At 40.8% G+C, this 16,752-nt stretch overlaps 1 protein-coding gene across 1 annotated transcript in view; it reads right to left on the bottom strand.

The window, feature by feature from the left end:
• LOC122552261 (complement C3-like) overlaps window positions 1-14,338 on the bottom strand; it is a 111,106-nt gene extending 96,768 nt beyond the window's left edge. Inside the window, exons 1-5 of the mRNA XM_043694948.1 lie at window positions 14,201-14,338; window positions 13,613-13,802; window positions 5,722-5,884; window positions 3,881-3,951; window positions 1,365-1,459 (exon numbers count right to left, since the gene is read on the bottom strand). Coding sequence (XP_043550883.1) covers window positions 1,365-1,459; window positions 3,881-3,951; window positions 5,722-5,884; window positions 13,613-13,802; window positions 14,201-14,265 — 584 coding nt within the window. The 5' untranslated portion in view covers window positions 14,266-14,338. The remainder of the gene's footprint in view (window positions 1-1,364; window positions 1,460-3,880; window positions 3,952-5,721; window positions 5,885-13,612; window positions 13,803-14,200) is intronic.
• Window positions 14,339-16,752: the final 2,414 nt, after the last annotated feature.

The following is a 16,752-nucleotide window of genomic DNA, read 5'->3' as shown; positions in this document are numbered from 1 at the left end:
ATACTAAAACCCAGTCGAGCTTGAATTTATTGTTTTTGCCAATATCAAACCCTGCAATGAGACAATCCAATTTTTGGGGAATAAAGAAGCAGACATTTTGAGAGTCAGATAGATAGTAACTGCCATCAACAGTGTAACTGCCAGCACTCTCTATCAAAGGTAACATCTTTGTAACAAAAGATCAAAGACAACCCAGGGGAATCTTCAGCCAGTGATTTTGAAATTAAGTTGATGCAATTTTAATATGGGCTTTTATTGGAACAGAATCTCATTATAGAGTTGGAGGTAGATAAGAAGCATTTAAGAGAAACGGGGCTTAGATTTGTAAATTGTTGCTATTTAATGTTCACTTTTACAGTTAAAGAATAAATTGATTTTATTTCTTTAAATAGTGGAGTTTGGGAGTTCTCTTTAACAGATCGAGGCAAGGTGACCTTTTGGTTTAATTAGCAGGAGAGTTCACCGCCCTGTTGTAACACTTATAAAAGTTCCTACGGCAAAAAAAACCCTAAAAAGGGAGTCATAGAATCATCATAATCCTAAAAAAAGTCCTTAAAAACTGTTTTTAAAAATTACCATGGTTACAAAAACACTTACAAGTTAATAACTAACTTTTTCAGACACACAGAAAACTCCATATATCACTGCTTCGAGATTCAAAAATTCAAACTTTACAAATGATATGAAATATAAATACAAATCACACATTGCCACATTATATTTGTTGTTGATGTGCAAATTGAAGATGCTGTTTGCATGACTTCAATTAAGTTGTAGATTGAGTGAGGTTTTCCAGAGTAAATCAAATTATTTTCTTCTACAAATCAAATTGTTTCGTATTGCTGTCCATTATGCACAAAATGAAGGCTCTCACATTTTAAGCATCAGAATCACTTCAAGAGCAATAATCTTTCGTTGTGTTAATCTCCAGGAGAACTTAACACAAGTATCTAAAGTTTAAATCCTATGACTGTAACATTCCTACTGTGACTAGTCTTTGCAAAGAATTAGATCAGAGTGAAGCTGGAAAAGCACAGCAGCTCAGGCAGCATCCAAGGAGCAGAAAAATTGACATTTGGGGCAAAAGCCCTTCATCAGCCCTTTGGAAAGAATTAGTCATGAGTGTCACATGATGATCAATTAACATTTATTAATATATATATATAATCTTATTAAAATTAGCTAATAGCTTAATTAGTTTACTGTTTGACAAGCTGTGGTATCATTTAATAGCTTCCGTATTAGTTACGATTGTGAAAAGACATTAAACTGTGAACTTGCCAAGTCAATGAACAATTTAAGAGCATTTATTCACTATGCCTTGGCACCGAGCTGTGGTTGTACTTTACACTTTTTCCACTTACTTCACAATCTCGGGTACTTTAAAGGTGCTTCCAGTAATACCACTAGCATCTTTGGCAAATATCTCGTCCCTCCTCACAATAACACCTTGTGGATTCTGAGAGAAAGATATGCAGTGAGAACATATTCTGTCTGGATGTAGGTTTGCTACATCTCACCAACATATTCCGTCCTAACCAAAATGAAATACTCAATAACTATGGCAATCAACTGAGTTCCAATATTGATATTGGAACCCAAAGTTTGGGAATCACCAGTAACTTTGTTTCTTTAAGACACAAAAATTGCTCAAAGGGGCTCAAGACTATCAGCTGATCCCAATCTAAGTTTTTGGTGCTTAAGAAAAACGGGGATCCCTGCAAGAGAAAGTATGTTTGAGTTCATCTTTAGAATTCATGGAGGAACATAGACAAAGGGGAACCTGTAGATGTGGCGTACTGAGATTTCCAAAAGGCCTTTGCCATGAAATGTCAAATCAAAAGTTACTGCACCAAATAAGGGCTTGTGTTGTAATGAGAAACAGAATACCATGGACAGAGGATTTGGTAGTTAACAAGAAGCAAAGAATAGAGATGAATTTGTCATTTTCAGATAGGCCCAGCTGTAATTAATGAGGTGCGATAGGAATCAATGCTCAAATCTTCGCCATTCAGAACCAATGTTAATGACCTACATGAAGGGACTAAAATGTATGTTGCTAAATCTGCTGAAAACACAAATATAGGTGGGAGAGTAGGTTGTGAAGTGGATAGAAGAAGGCTGTACTGAGGAGGTTAGTTGAGGTGGGAAACCTCACAACCTTTATAAAGTTCTTGGATAAGCACTTGAAATGTCATAACATTCAAGACTATGGGTAGAGTGAGGGAATGTGAGACTGGTATCAATTGCAGTATATTTTTGGTGTAGAGACTTGATGGGCCGAAGGGCATCTTCTGTGCTGATTGATCCTGTGCAGTTAGGTTAAATAAGCAGCCAAAGCATTGGCCACTGGAGCATAATTTGGGAAAATGTGAACTGGTCCACCTAGACAGGAAGGATGGAAAAGCAAGATAGCATTTTAGGGTAGTATCCTTCGAGAGAAGAAGGTTGAGTGGCCATCTGATAAAGGTTTTCAAAATCATGAGCTGGTTGGACAGAGTAGATAGGAAGAAGCCGGCCCCATTTGTAAGAGGGAATGGATTTAAAGTCATGTGCAAACAAAACAAGAGTGACATATGAAATATATAGGTCCACCCAGTGAGCAGTTAGGGTCTGGTATGCACTGTCTGGAAATGTGGTGGAGACTGGTTCAACTGAGACATTCATGAGTGGCACTCAAATATTATTTTGAAAAAAAATGGTGTGCGGGTATTTGGAACAAAGGCAAGAGATTGGCACTAGTGAACACAGGTATGATGGGCCAAATGGTCTCCTTCTGCACCATACTTCTGGGATTAAAAGAGGTAAAGGAACTCTGTAGTTCAAAGTTTGTGCGAAGATTTGTAGCTCGGGTGCTCGTTGTTGTGGTTCTGTTCGCCGAGCTGGAAGTGTTTGTTGCAAACGTTTCGTCCCCTGGCTAGGCGACATCATCAGTGCTTGGGAGCCTCCTGCGAAGCGCTTCTTTGATGTTTCCTCCGGTGTTTATAGTGGTCTGTCCCTGCCGCTTCCGGTTGACGCACGCAGACAACAAGAACATGAATTCGACTGGGACAACACTATTATCATAGGGCAAGCCAGACAGAGAACAGCCAGGTAATTCCTAGAGGCATGGCATTCATCCACAAACTCCATCAACAAACACATCGACCTGGACCCAATATACCAACCACTACAGCGGACAGCTGAAACTGACAACCAGAAGGCTCCCAAGCACTGATGATGTCGCCTAGCCAGGGGACGAAACGTTTGCAACAAAAACTTCCAGCTCAGCGAACAGAACCACAACAACTCTGTAGTACAAAGGGATCTGAATCACTCAGTGGATGAATACTGTAATGATCATATCATTATCTTCTGTATTTCTGATTATTGACAAAAATAACACAAGGACTGTAATTGTACTGAATTCAAGTTTCACTATCTGCCTTGGTGGGATTTGAAGACACGTGCCCAGAACATTAGCCTGAGGCTCTGGTTGGCTCACCCAGTGCCATTATCACTGCACCACTGCTTGTTGCTTCCCACCCATGTTAGCTGCTGAAGACTTCACCCGATCGCAAGCCTATTCGCAGAAGCATTGGGAGAGAACCAGTCTCTGAGCTGCTTCTCACTAATTCTTTCCAATCTATTTATAGGGGCGGCTTGTCTCTCAATGGTTGTCACCCTGGGTGGTTTTTCTTGGGCAATTTGGGGTCTTCAGATACTGTGATCGAGGTTGAGATCAGGTGGCCTAGCTCTGTCCAGCGATTTAACCAGACACCTGTCTGGTTCAGCTCCATCCTTTACAAACTGAGATACTGAGAAGCTCTGAATTGCACTGTCCTATGAATGAGACAAAAAGGTCTTGTGCAGTTGTATGAAATATAAGAATATACATTACCACAAAATCAGCAAGAACAGTTTTTTTGATGGGCTTCATGTCATTGTTCACAGTAAGCAAACGGTAAAGAACTGAGGAAAAATTAAACAAACAACAATTAATTCTCATTGTATGTTTTTGCAGTGAACTATAAATAAATAAAGCTTTGTGTGCGATAAAAGACATAATATTAAAAAGCAGATAAAAATCACACAATGAATTATAGTATTGTATATAAAAGTAGCGAAGCATGTTGCCATTGACAACTTTAGATAGGCAAAGGAAAGCAAGTTTTTTGAAATATATAGGATGGACATTGAATGTTGTAGTGAGCTAAGCATTGACTTTTGAGATCTGGGTGCAAACTCCAAACACAGAGTAAATATACCAGAGTCGTCCTCACAAAAGCTGACCTTGGATGTAAGGAGCTAATGGTGTTGCATTTCTATTTCTTTTTTCCTTTTTTTTCTAATAGGAGATTCTAATAAGCAGTAGTGTTTATATTCCCCAGAACCCATGTTAAATGCTGCATTTCTATGACCACATGAGTCCAAAACATTTCACACTCAATTAAGAATTTCCCCAATGTAGCCATAGTTGTAATTCAGTAAACCTGACAGCGAATTCAAAATTCAACATGGTTAATGACCAGTGCAGCTGTCTATTTTTTAGTGATGCTGATCCAGGGATAAATACTAGGAAGGACATCATTTCTGTGCTCAAGTCCTGAAGTGGGATTTGAAGTCACAAGCTTCTAACTTAGAGATAAGAGCACTAACAACTGACCCACGACAAATACCACAACACCACCTCAAGTGAAAGATCTATCTATCCAAGTTGGACAGCTATTACAGATTACATTCAGAAACAATGTTATTTTACAAACAAAAAATCCATCATCATTTTGTTCATGGTTATTGGACTGAATTTTAAAATGCTTGTCCTGGAGCTCCACTTATATGTTTGAAACATAGAATTTTTCATATCCCACAGAACTCAACAGCATTGGGAAAATATTAATTTACGTCTCCATCTGACTGAATATCAAAAAAATTATCCTCACTCATAACAAAATGGCTCCATTAAGTACAAATGCAGGACGCACACACACACATGCTGATCAAAGGTTTATAATTTAATTCAAAGTTGCAATCTGACTCAGAAAACCTAATGGAAAGAAACATGGCTGTGCTGAAACAGAGATCACTGCTCTAAGGTTGAGCTGCCTTATGCTGATGGCAGAGGATGTGGCTGTACTATAGAAATAGGAGGAAGTCATTTAGGCTCTCCAGCCTGTTACATCATCCAAGGGGATCATGGATACCTTGTGACCTACTCCTTCTATCTGTCTTGAGCCCATTACCAAAAGGTTCCTGATCCTCCATCACTGAGTGTGTTAAAGGTTGAGAAAGTAGGTTTTTTTTGGCCTCTCGGTGAATCAATGGATGTGGCAGCAGGGTGAAAATTAGGAGGTCTCGCACAATATCAGCTATGATTAGTTTGAGCAATGGAGCAGACTTGGAAAACAATGCTACCTACACCTACCCTTATCTCTTATATTCATGTGTTGATAAATTTGGTTAACAAAGTTCTACTAATCTCGGTTTTAAATGTAATAATTGATCCAGCATCTGTTGCATTTAAGGAAAAGAATAGCAAACATCTCCCACCCTTCAAGAGAACAAATGCATCTGTGTGTGGCTTCAATGCAAACACCTTTAATCCTGAAAGAAGAATCCTACTCTCCACTCCCAACACCACTCAACTTGACACGTCACTCCATTTCTTTGAAAATAATCCCATCAACATAGTTCTTTACTTCTATATTAAAGAGATATCAGAAATAATGCAGCCGTAGTTACCAGTCTGAGTTGGTGTATAGATTGGTTTATCAGTCTGGATAAATATGTGTCCTGTTTGATATGAAATAAGGATGACTCGCTCCAAGTGAAATGCTATTGATATTGCTTCCAACACCACATATTCAGGTAATTTTGTATCTTTGGGAATTCTTTCACTGGGTATCTACAAAAGAAACATAGAGAGAAGTTCCAATCAAAATAAACACAGTTGTTATGTAACTATTGCCCCCAGCAGTTTATTTTTGGCCTAGATATTTCCTAGGGTTTCACCTGCACTGAGTAAATAGCTTTGATTATAATAAGGCCCAATTACAGAGTTATGGCTCTGGCATCCCACTGCAGTACTGTGTAGGGGTCTTTCCTTGCACAACGCTTCTTGGTTGTGGTCCTCTGACATTGCAACTTCTGTCCTTTTTATCAAATGGGATGGTGGGATTCAATATGTCTGTGAGATCCGTGAGGCAGGGAGGCCATGTCAAACAGGGTGTGCTGTAGTGACTTAAGTTAACAAAGAAGGACTGTGCAGATGTTGGACTTCTGAAATCAGACATTCTGACGAAGGGTCAGTGGAGTCAAACTCTGTTTTTCCTCTCTACAGATGCTGTCAAACCTGTTAAGTTTTTCCAATACACACTGTTTTGCATACAGCAGTCACGCCCCATCATGTTGGGGCCCTGAGTCAATCAGTGTGCTCAGGTATGGATGGTGAGAGGAGCTGCAGCTTCAAGTAATCAGGTCAGCAATGAACAAACCGATACAGCGCTGACATGAAATGTTTAGGTAACTGCGAAGCCCAATGAAGAAGACCTGCCTCTGGACACTGCCATTCCTCACATGGTCAGAGATTCGCAGGGAAAAGACAGGCAGCTGTACCCAAGGCTCTCAAAGGCCAATAGCAAAAAGGGGAAGGGTCTATCCAAGGTCTCACTGCTGTGCTGGCTTCAGTACATCAGCACTTGGTGCTTCAATAGAATGGGTGGTATACTATGTTGTTTCTCATTAAATAATGTTGGTCTTATTAACATTGATCTCCCCTAGTGCTCGCCCTGTGCAATGTAACCTGCATACCTCTGTCTAAGTCATTTTGAACTGTACATGCTTGCTTCCTATGATTTGCCTGTATCTCTCATAACCAAAGCTTATCACTGTACTTCGGTACACGAGACAATAAATCAATCAATAATTACTGTGGTACCTGTGCAGCCTTCTGAGTGGTCTGAGTAGAATATTTAAATCAGAGTATCCACTTTCCAGAATGGTAATGTTTTATTTGCTGTGCGTCCATTAAAGCACTTGGGAAAAGGAGTGAGTCAAAGAGTCAGGGCAGGCAGGAACAAAGCAGAGAATGACGTAGGACTGATAAATAAAACTGCACTTATTTCAATGCAAGAGGCTCCACAGATGAACTCAGGGCACAGTTGGAAACATGGAACTGGGATGTCATCGCAATTACAAAGACTTGACTCAGGGATAGACAGAACTGACAGCTTAATGTTCCAAGGTATAGATGCTATAGGAAGGATAGAAAGGGGGCAAGAAAGGAGAGAGTGTGGGGATAACAGTAAGGCTGTACTTAAGGAGGATATTCCTGGGAGCATGTCTAGGGAGGTTATTTGGTGGAACTCAGAAATAAGAAAAGGATGATCACCTTATCGGGATTGCACTGTGGACCCCACAATAGTCAGCAGGAAATTGAGAAGCAAATTTGTGAGGAGATCTCAGTTATCTGCAAGAATAATAGGGCAGTTATACTAAGGGAGATAACTTTCCAAGCATAGACTGGGACTGCCATAGTGTTATGGAGATGAATTTGTTAAGTGTGCACAAGAAAATTTTCTGATTCACTATGTGGATGTACTATCAGAGAAGGTGCAAAAGTTGACCTACTCTTGGGAAATAAGGCAGGGCAGGTAACTGAGGTGTCAGTGGGGGAGCACTCTGAGGCCAGTGACCATAATTCTCTAAGGTGAAAAAGGATAGACAGGATCCAAACGTTGAAGTTCTAAATCGGAGGAAGGCTAATTTTGAAGGTATTAGGCAAGGACTTTTAAAGTTGATTGGGGCAGATATTCCCAGGTAAAGGGATGGCTAGAAATGGGAAGCCTTCAAAAATGAGATAAAGACAGTTATGTTCCTGTTAGGGTGAAAGGAATTGCTGGTAGGTGTAGGGAATGCTGGATGACTCAAGATGCTGAGGTTTTGGTCAAGAACAAGAAGAAAGTACAGTACATGTCAGGTATAGACAGCAGGGATCATGTGAATAACTAGAAGAGTAAAAATACATTAGAAGTATACTTAAAAGGGACATCAGGAAATCTAATGGGGTTTTCCATTAAGTACAAAAGAATAAGTAGAGAGAGAATAGGGCCCCTTAAAGATCACCAAAGGCAGCCCATGTGTGGAACTGCAGGAGATGGGGGGGATACTAAACTAGTATTTTACATCAGTGTTTACTGTGGAGAAGAAAGAGAGAGAATTTGGGGAAATAAAATGCCCATACTACAGAGAAGATGGTGCTGGACATCTCAAAATGCATAAAGATGGATAATTCCCTGAGTTGTGATCAGACATACCCTAGAACTCTGTGGGAGGCTAAGGAAATGATTGCTGGTCCTCTTGCTGAGATAGTTGTATCATCAATAGCCACAGGTGAGGTGCCAGAAGACTGGAGGTTGGCAAATGTGGTGTCACTATTTCAGAAAGGTGGTAAAGACAAGCCAGGGAACTATAGACCGGTGAGCCTGACATCAGTGATGGGCAAGTTGTTGTAGGGGATCCTGAGGGACATGTATTTGGAAAGGCAAGGACTGATTAGGGATAATCAACATGGCTTTGTGTGTGGGAAATCATGTCTCACTAACTTGATTGAATTTTTTTGAAGAAGTAACAAAGAGGATTGATGAAGGCAGAGTGGTTGACGTGACCTATGTGGAAGTCAGTAAAGCATTTGACAAGATTCTGCATGTTTGACTGGCTAGTAAGGTTAGATCAAATAGAATACAGGAAGCATTGCCATTTGGATACAGAACTGGCTCAAAGTTAAGAGACAGAGAGTGGTGGAGAAGGGTTGCTCTTCAGACTGGAGGCCTGTGAACAGTGGAGTGCCACAAGGATTGGTGCTGGGTCCACTGTTTTTCATCATTTATATAAATGATTTGGATGTGAACATAGGGGATATAGTTAGTAAGTTTGCAGATGATGTCAAAGTGATGGTGTAATGGATAGCAAAGGAGCGTACCTCAGAGTACAATGGGACTTGATCAGATGGGACAATGGGCCAAGGAGTGGCTGATGAAATTTAATTTAGATAAATGTGAGGTGCTGCATTTTGGAAAGGCAAATCAGGGCAGGATTTAGACACTTACTGGTAAGGTCCTGGAGAGTGTTGCTGAACAAAGAGACCTTGGAGCGCAGGTTCATAGTTCCTTGAAAGTGGAGTGTCAGATACCCAAGATAGTGAAGAAGGCATGTGGTATGCTTGCTTTTATTGGTCAGTGCATTGAGTGAATAAGTTGGGAGATCATGTTGCAGCTGTACAGGATATTGATCAGGCCACTTTGGAATATTGCAAGCAATTCTGGTCTCCTTCCTATTAGAAGGATGTTGTGAAACTTGAAAGGGTTCAGAAAAGATTTAAAAGGATATTGCCAGGGGTTGGAGGGTTTGAGCTACAGAGAGAGGCTGAATAGGCTGGGACTATTTTCCCAGGAGCATCAGAGGCTGAGGGGTGACCTTCTAGAGGTTTATAAAATCATGAGGGGCACAGAAAGGGTGAATAGCCAAGGTGAGGGAGTCCAGAACTGGAGGGAATAGATTTAAGGCGACAGTGGAGAAATTTAAAAGGAACCTAAGGGGCAACATTTTCACACAGAGGGTGGTACGTGTATGGAATGAGCTGCCAGAGGAAGTGGTGGAGGCTGGTACAATTACAACATTTAAAAGGCATCTGGATGGGTGTATGAATAGGAAGGGTTTGGAGGGATATGGGCCAAATACTGGCAAATGAGACTAGATTAATTTAGGATATGTGGTCGGCATGGACAATTTGGACCCATGGCTCTGTTTCCATGCTGTACAACTCTATGACTCTATGATAATCTTATTTTACAGAGACAAGTATTCTACTGACTAAAATAATCAAAAATGTTTGTTTGGGTCTGAAGTCTTTGGTCTAGCCCAGTGGTGGCTTTATGCATAATGTGTATAACATAGATGACACGAACAATTTCTTCAATCCTTTGTTAGCGGCTTTCTGCACCGCAGTTGATTTTCTGCCCAATCATTGTATACTGTATCCAGACTGATCCATCCTCTTGATGAAATGTACAATTCAAGTTGCATCAAATTGTTCAAGTGATCTATTTTGAATTGGTTTCTAGATTTACGCATAATCAAGTTCATCAGGCTAAATTTGTGTTCGCAGTCAAGACTTGATGCTGGAAAAGGTTTGTATTAATGTCCAGAAGAATGGACATTTCTTGAAACAAGTCATCTTTTAGGGCACAGTTTATCCAATCTCTGAACACCTGAATTGAAATAATTTTGATGTTTTCCACAAAAAAACCCAATGCGAAATCGCAATTTGTTCACATTTCTTTGTGGCCATAATTTCTTTGTAGTTTTTGTTTAAGGAATGAAATATTTGGATATCAAAAACACCATATTTTCTGTTCCAAATTCATAACCAGTTGTCTTGGAGATTACAGCTTCATCAAATGTAGGTCACTCCACTTATTCCTGTTTTGGAAATCTACTATACAGGTGGTCACATAGGAGCTGAATAAGTTAAGGGAATGCTGCAGTGTCCACTTCACTGTTTGGAACTTCCTGAACCTTCTTAACTTCATCACTCATTCACCTCAATATTGACTCATCAGTTTGTTAACCTTGGTCTCTGCAAATTACGTCAGTTCAATCATTATCTCACAACTTCTCCGACAGAAGTTACACAGTGATGCCAGTTCACCGACAGCATCAATCAGAGCTGTCAATACAACAAGATATTGTGGCTTTGCGAGTTTATTGGATCATTGCACTTATTCACTTGCTCTGTGCTGTACTTGATCAAGACATTATAGGAGAAAGTGAGGACTGCAGATGCTGGAGATCAGAGCTGAAAATGCGTTGCTGGAAAAGCGCAGCAGGTCAGGCAGCATCCAAGGAGCAAGAGAATCGACGTTTCGGGCATGAGCCCTTCTTCAAGCCATTATAGCTTTGCATTAATGCACTAACTGTGAAGTGTTTTGGCAGTCTCCTCACTTTATTCAGAGATCTAAATGCCACAGCATCACACTCTGTGATTTTGGCATTTTCCTCGAATTGTCCTTTCCAGACTGCTGAACATTACATACACTGTTCTTAGAAGTGTTTCAATATCTTGCGTCATTGACAACCGTGTCCAAGCATCACCTACTCCCAGATCTTCTCAATAAACAATGCTGTGCTATCCTGTCATGTTTGATTTCATGCTAAAATATTGGTGCGACTCCATATTTCTTTCCCAGCATAACAAAAGCTCAGTTTAAAAGAAACATCATCTTCTGTAAGCCAAGGTAACCATGAATATGAGATTGCTTGACTTCTATCAGACGGAGACTTTGCTGGTTTCAAAATTCCTGCAATGACAGTCCTGTGAAGAACTTCCAATAATCTTCTTGCATCAAAATGCCCGTCTACGATAAATGCATGAAAACGTCCATGAACTGTTTGGTAGAATTGATGCACTCCATAATTTCGGAGGTGTAATCCCTGCTCTGTCAGCTCTCATTGATTACTGTCTATGCCAGTCACGAATGTTTCATTGAAAGCAGGTGTGACATTATCTTTGACGGATGACGCTCTCATGTAACCACATGCACATCAGTTGGACATTACAGTCTGGATTATACTCGAGGACGTGGGGTGAATGGTAACATTTATGGGAGGAATCAGGGTCCGTGACATGTTCCTAAAGACTCCAGGAATCATAGAATCATTACAGTTCAGGAGGAGGCCATTTAGCTAATCATGCCTACACTAGATCTGATGCCTTGTGCCAACCTCCTGCTTTTTCTCCATGCCCCTACACACCATAATGAGCCAAATAATCATCCACTGCCTTCTAGAATGCCTCAGCTGAATCTGCCCCCACCACAGTTCCAGACAGTACCTTCCAGACCCTAGCTCTCGCTGTGTGAAAAATCTTTTCTCACATCACCCCCATCACTTTCAAATCTATGACCTGTCCTTCCTTTATCTTTCACAAGCGGGAACAGCTTCTCCCTATCTACTTTGTCCAGACAGCTCGCAGAAACCTCAATCAGATCTTCGCTCAGCTTTCTTCTCTCTAAGAATACTATCCAAAACATTATCCTGCTTTTCTATCCTTCCTGCCTGAGTGGACAAGTTCGCATTTTCCCAAATTATGCTCCAGCTGCCAATGTTTCACCTGTTTACTGAATAAAACTGTAAGGAATCATAGAATTAAACAGAACAGAACAGAAGAGGCCCTTTGGCCCATCTATCTCTACCACCAAAAATACACTGCTACTGACACCAGTCTCACTTTCCGAACTAGAGCCTTGAACGTTATGGCATTTCAAGTGCTCATCCAAAGTACCTTTTAAAGGTTGTGAGATTTCCCATCTCAACTATCCTCCTCTGTGCAGGCTCTCACCTTCTCTTCACGATTGACTATCCTACCAATACATATTTTCTGCATCACCCTTGCTTTATTTTGCACATCACTATAAATCTGTGCCCTCCCATCCCTTTTCCTTGTACGAGCTAGAACAGCTTCTCCCCAGCTACTGTGTTAATCACTTCTACAATGTGCCCCCCTTCCCCTGCCTATGTCCAGCTCTAATCAGTGTTTCGTACAAGTTCAACTTCCCCTCCTCGTTCTTGGACTCGATGCCCCTATTAATGATGTCGAGGAAGCAAAGGTCAATTGTGTGCCATGCTGGAAAACTAAGGTAAAGAGATTGAAAATGGCTACCTCAGATATCTCTGTTTATTGTGCAACTGAATGGAGAGAACATCTGAAACTTCTATACCCTACACTAGTGGGTACATCACTAAGTAGAGTCAGGCAGTGCAAGGGTACAGTGGAGATTCAGGCATAGTGGTGGACTAAGTCATATGAAGAGCAGTCTCAGCATGTCAATGTGCTCAAAGTTTATGACCAGGGAGATTGGGCTGGTTCCACTTTAATATAAGTAATGCAAAACTCTAAGAGCATGCAGCCACAGATGAGTTCACTGTATTAGAGCTGTTGTAACCTTAAGGCTGCGCCGGGACATGGTGTGTGCCCATCTCAGGCTTTTACAGAGATGAGATCAGAAGGAGAGTGAAGACACGAAGTCACCATTTTATTGCATAACCTAAGAAACCTGATGTCCATTCCAAGCAATGACTAATGTTGAGATCAAAGGCCTGACAGCTGACTGTGTAAATTAAAGCATTGCATTTGCAGAAGATGTCTCTGAGCAGAACAGTCATCTTGGTAGCAGGTAACTCTAAGGCTGTTTCTGACTTCTCTGCTCAACCAAACCATGCCCTGCCCTGTTCATCTGGTTGACGACTATCTTGTGCCATCTCATGATCTTCACCCTCACCTTCCTCCTCATAGGTTTCCTATCACTCCTGCAATTCCTCCTCTTCTTTGGTGATGCTGGAGATAGAGAGTACAGCAAAGCACTATGAAGGCAAGACACTCTGAGATACATTGCATTAATCATTAAGGGAATCAAGGGTAATGGGGACAAGGGATTGAGGGATTATGAGTTTGAAGGCTGTAGAAGGAAGATCTCCAGACCATAATGTTGATAACAAAGCCCAGACCAGTGTTTGCTAAGTAAAAACTGCGAAAGCCACAAACCCTTTTAAACATTTAATTTTTCAGTTCACTTACCTTAACAGGCACTGAGATTTGGTTATTATTGTTTGATAAAGCAGCATGAGCTCTAAATATTATGATATTATTTTTCGGGAAAAATTGTAAACGAATTTCAACATCTAAGTCTTTGTTGCTATTGTGGCCTTCCACAACTACATTTTCCTCGCTTTCAACTCGCAGAACATTCGGGGCAGTCAGTATGTATCTGTCAGGAAAAAAACAAAGCAATTACCATTTCCTCAACAGCAATTATTAGGATGCTCTCGTAACAATGTACCTCGTTGATTTCAGAAATGGCTTAAGTGGACCGGTGTAGTTATAGTTCAATTTTGCAAACTGAAAACTAATCGATCTTCTAACCATTACTGAACAGAAGGCACCATTACCTCAACTGATCGAAATAAATAAATTTGCAAGAAGGAACACTCTTATAAACTGTGACAATAATCGATGTAGAATATCAGGTATAATTGAAGTGAATAGTGTAGGTCCATTAAAGGGGAAGTTGGACAAGCATATAAAAAAGAAGAGGAAGGAGGATTATAATAAATTAAGATATGGAGAAAACTGGTTGGGATCAAATGAAGCAGAAATAATACTTACAGAGGGGAACATTGACACAGTGCAGGAAAAACGACTAAGACAACAAGTAACAGTGAGGTCCTCATGTTGACCAACTGCTCCACCAGGACAAACTTTCGCAAGTAATTTTACTGACTTATATAAAATCCTAGCGGAGGCTGATTAATTTTTAACAATTGGGAAATTTGTACCACTGTTTGCTCTTAAAACGTCCAAACATTTGTTGCCCAGGCTGTTTGTTTAAGGGTTAATTAAAACCCAATAGTCTGGTAAAAATCCGGGAATAGCAAACAGTTCCTGACATTCAATGGCTTTCTGCCTAGGATTTAGAGTTTGACCTCAGCAACCTAAGAAGAACAAACACACCTTCCGAAAAGCTGTTCTCAAATCTGCAGAATGTATGCGCCAATGACCATTATTCTGACTGCTTAGTGTCAATGCAATGTGGAGATTTCAATGTATCCACGATGCATTCATCACATGATTAACTGCAAAGAAACCCAATCTCACTCCTGATGAAGAGCTTATGCCCAAAGCGTCAATTCTCCTGCTCCTCAGATGCTGCCTGACCGGCTGTGCTTTTCCAGCACAACACTCTTTGACTCTGAGCTCCAGCATCTGCAGTCCTCACTTTCTCTGTCCCGACAGGCCAGATTCATATTTTGTATCAGGTATGAGGCAAATTGACATGCAACACAAACTATGACAAATTCAAATGCAAAAAAAGTACAGACAACTCACTGGATTGCTTTTAAAACTTCAGTGTCTCAGTCGGAACAGCTGAATTGAACCAGCCCTACTCTACTGCAACCTGTACTGATGTCATGAGTGAGTTTAATTGGACACAATCTGCTTTAACAGGTGGAGGGAAAATATGTTAAAAAAAAATCAGACAAGATTTGCATTCTCGCTAGGTAAGAGGCCCAGAAGCACAGTTATGGTTTTAACATGCCTCAATTCTCATGTTGGTGCGATTGTAGCTCTTCACAAGATATAAAGTAAACGGTGACATGAGCAGTAACAACAGCTATTCCACATAGTTCATCGCAGACCTATCATGGGTGAAGTTTGGATTTGTCATTGTGGCTGTGTGACCTACACTCACCTCGTGTTTGAAGCCTAATGTTCCTGATAGACAGGCAGGAGGCTGGAAGAACACAGCAGGCCAGGTCAAGAGGTGGAGAAGTCAACATTTCGAATGTAGCCCCTCGTCAGGACCCGATCGTAGCCTGTAATTTGTACAGAAGGGCAATTCAAAAATTGAGGTATTAAAAAAAAAACAGCTTTAGATTGGGATGCAAGATCTACTCTCTGTATATTGTCTTGTTCAAAGATGATGACAATAATTAGTGAAGGCACCAAGTGAACCTCCAATTGATGCCTGCACAAAATTGGGAAATATTGGAGGAACACATGCTGAGCTGGAGTTCGATGCAGTCACAAAAATAGTGCTCAGGATCTCAATCAAACCAAAGTAAAACATTATCCAACTGATTAGTTCAAAATGACAGGATAAAAATTGAATTAAAAATTTACCATGGCAAATTCTTAAATGTGCAGCCTTAGATTTTCTGTTCAACTCTTGAAAAGGTAGGCAAAACAATATCACAAGATTTGCTCATGACCTTTATTTCTTTGAAGATCAGATCTCATTGGTTAAGAAATCAAGATATTAACACCTATTTTAAATCTCCACTTCTCCTTCACCACCATTAGAATCCCTACAGTGTGGAAGCAGACCATTCAACCCAACAATATCCAACCCAGATTTTCCTGTTACTCTATGTTTCCCCTGACTAATACATTGAACCTACACATCCCTGAACACTATTGGCAATTCACCTGACCTGCACATCTTTGGATTGTGGGAGGAACCCAGAGGAAACCCACACAGTCACAGGGAGAATGTGCAAACTCCACACAGACAGCCACCCAAAGCTGGAAGTGAACCCAGGTCCCTGGCGCTGTGAGGCAGCAGTGCTAACCACTGAGCCACCGTGCCACCCCTTGCCTTTAGCACTCCTTTTGTCTTTATCTGTGGACACTTTCTCCTCCTCTCCTGTGTCACTAGCAGAAAATCCACCATTTTTCAGCCTCTTTCACAGCTGAAGAAGAGTCATATCAGATTTGAAATGTTAACTCTGTTTTTCACTCACCACAAATGCTGCCAGCCTGTTGAGATTCTCCAACCCTTTCTGTCTTTGTTTCAGGTTTCCAGCTTCAGCAATATTTTGCTTTTATAACATAGAACAGTACAGGTCTTTCGGCCCTCCAGCTTTTATCCTACTCTAAGATCAAACAAACCCACACACCCTCCATTTTACTATCACCCATGTGCCTATCCAAGAGTCGCTTAAATGTCCCTAACACATCTGACTCTACTTCCATCGCTGCCAGTGCATTCCACACACTCAACACTCTGTGTGTAAAGAACCTACCTCTGATATCTCCCCTGAACCTTCCTCCAATCACCTTAAAATTATATCCACTCATGATAGCCATTTCCACCCTGGGAAAAAGTCTCTGGCTATCCACTCTATTTATGCCTCTCAACATCTTGTACACCTCTATCA

Source organism: Chiloscyllium plagiosum, chromosome 8, assembly GCF_004010195.1.
Source record: "Chiloscyllium plagiosum isolate BGI_BamShark_2017 chromosome 8, ASM401019v2, whole genome shotgun sequence".
Taxonomy (NCBI): Eukaryota; Metazoa; Chordata; class Chondrichthyes; order Orectolobiformes; family Hemiscylliidae; genus Chiloscyllium; species Chiloscyllium plagiosum.
The sequence above is the reverse complement of the archived record's forward strand: the minus strand, read 5'-3'. Positions and strand labels throughout refer to the sequence as shown.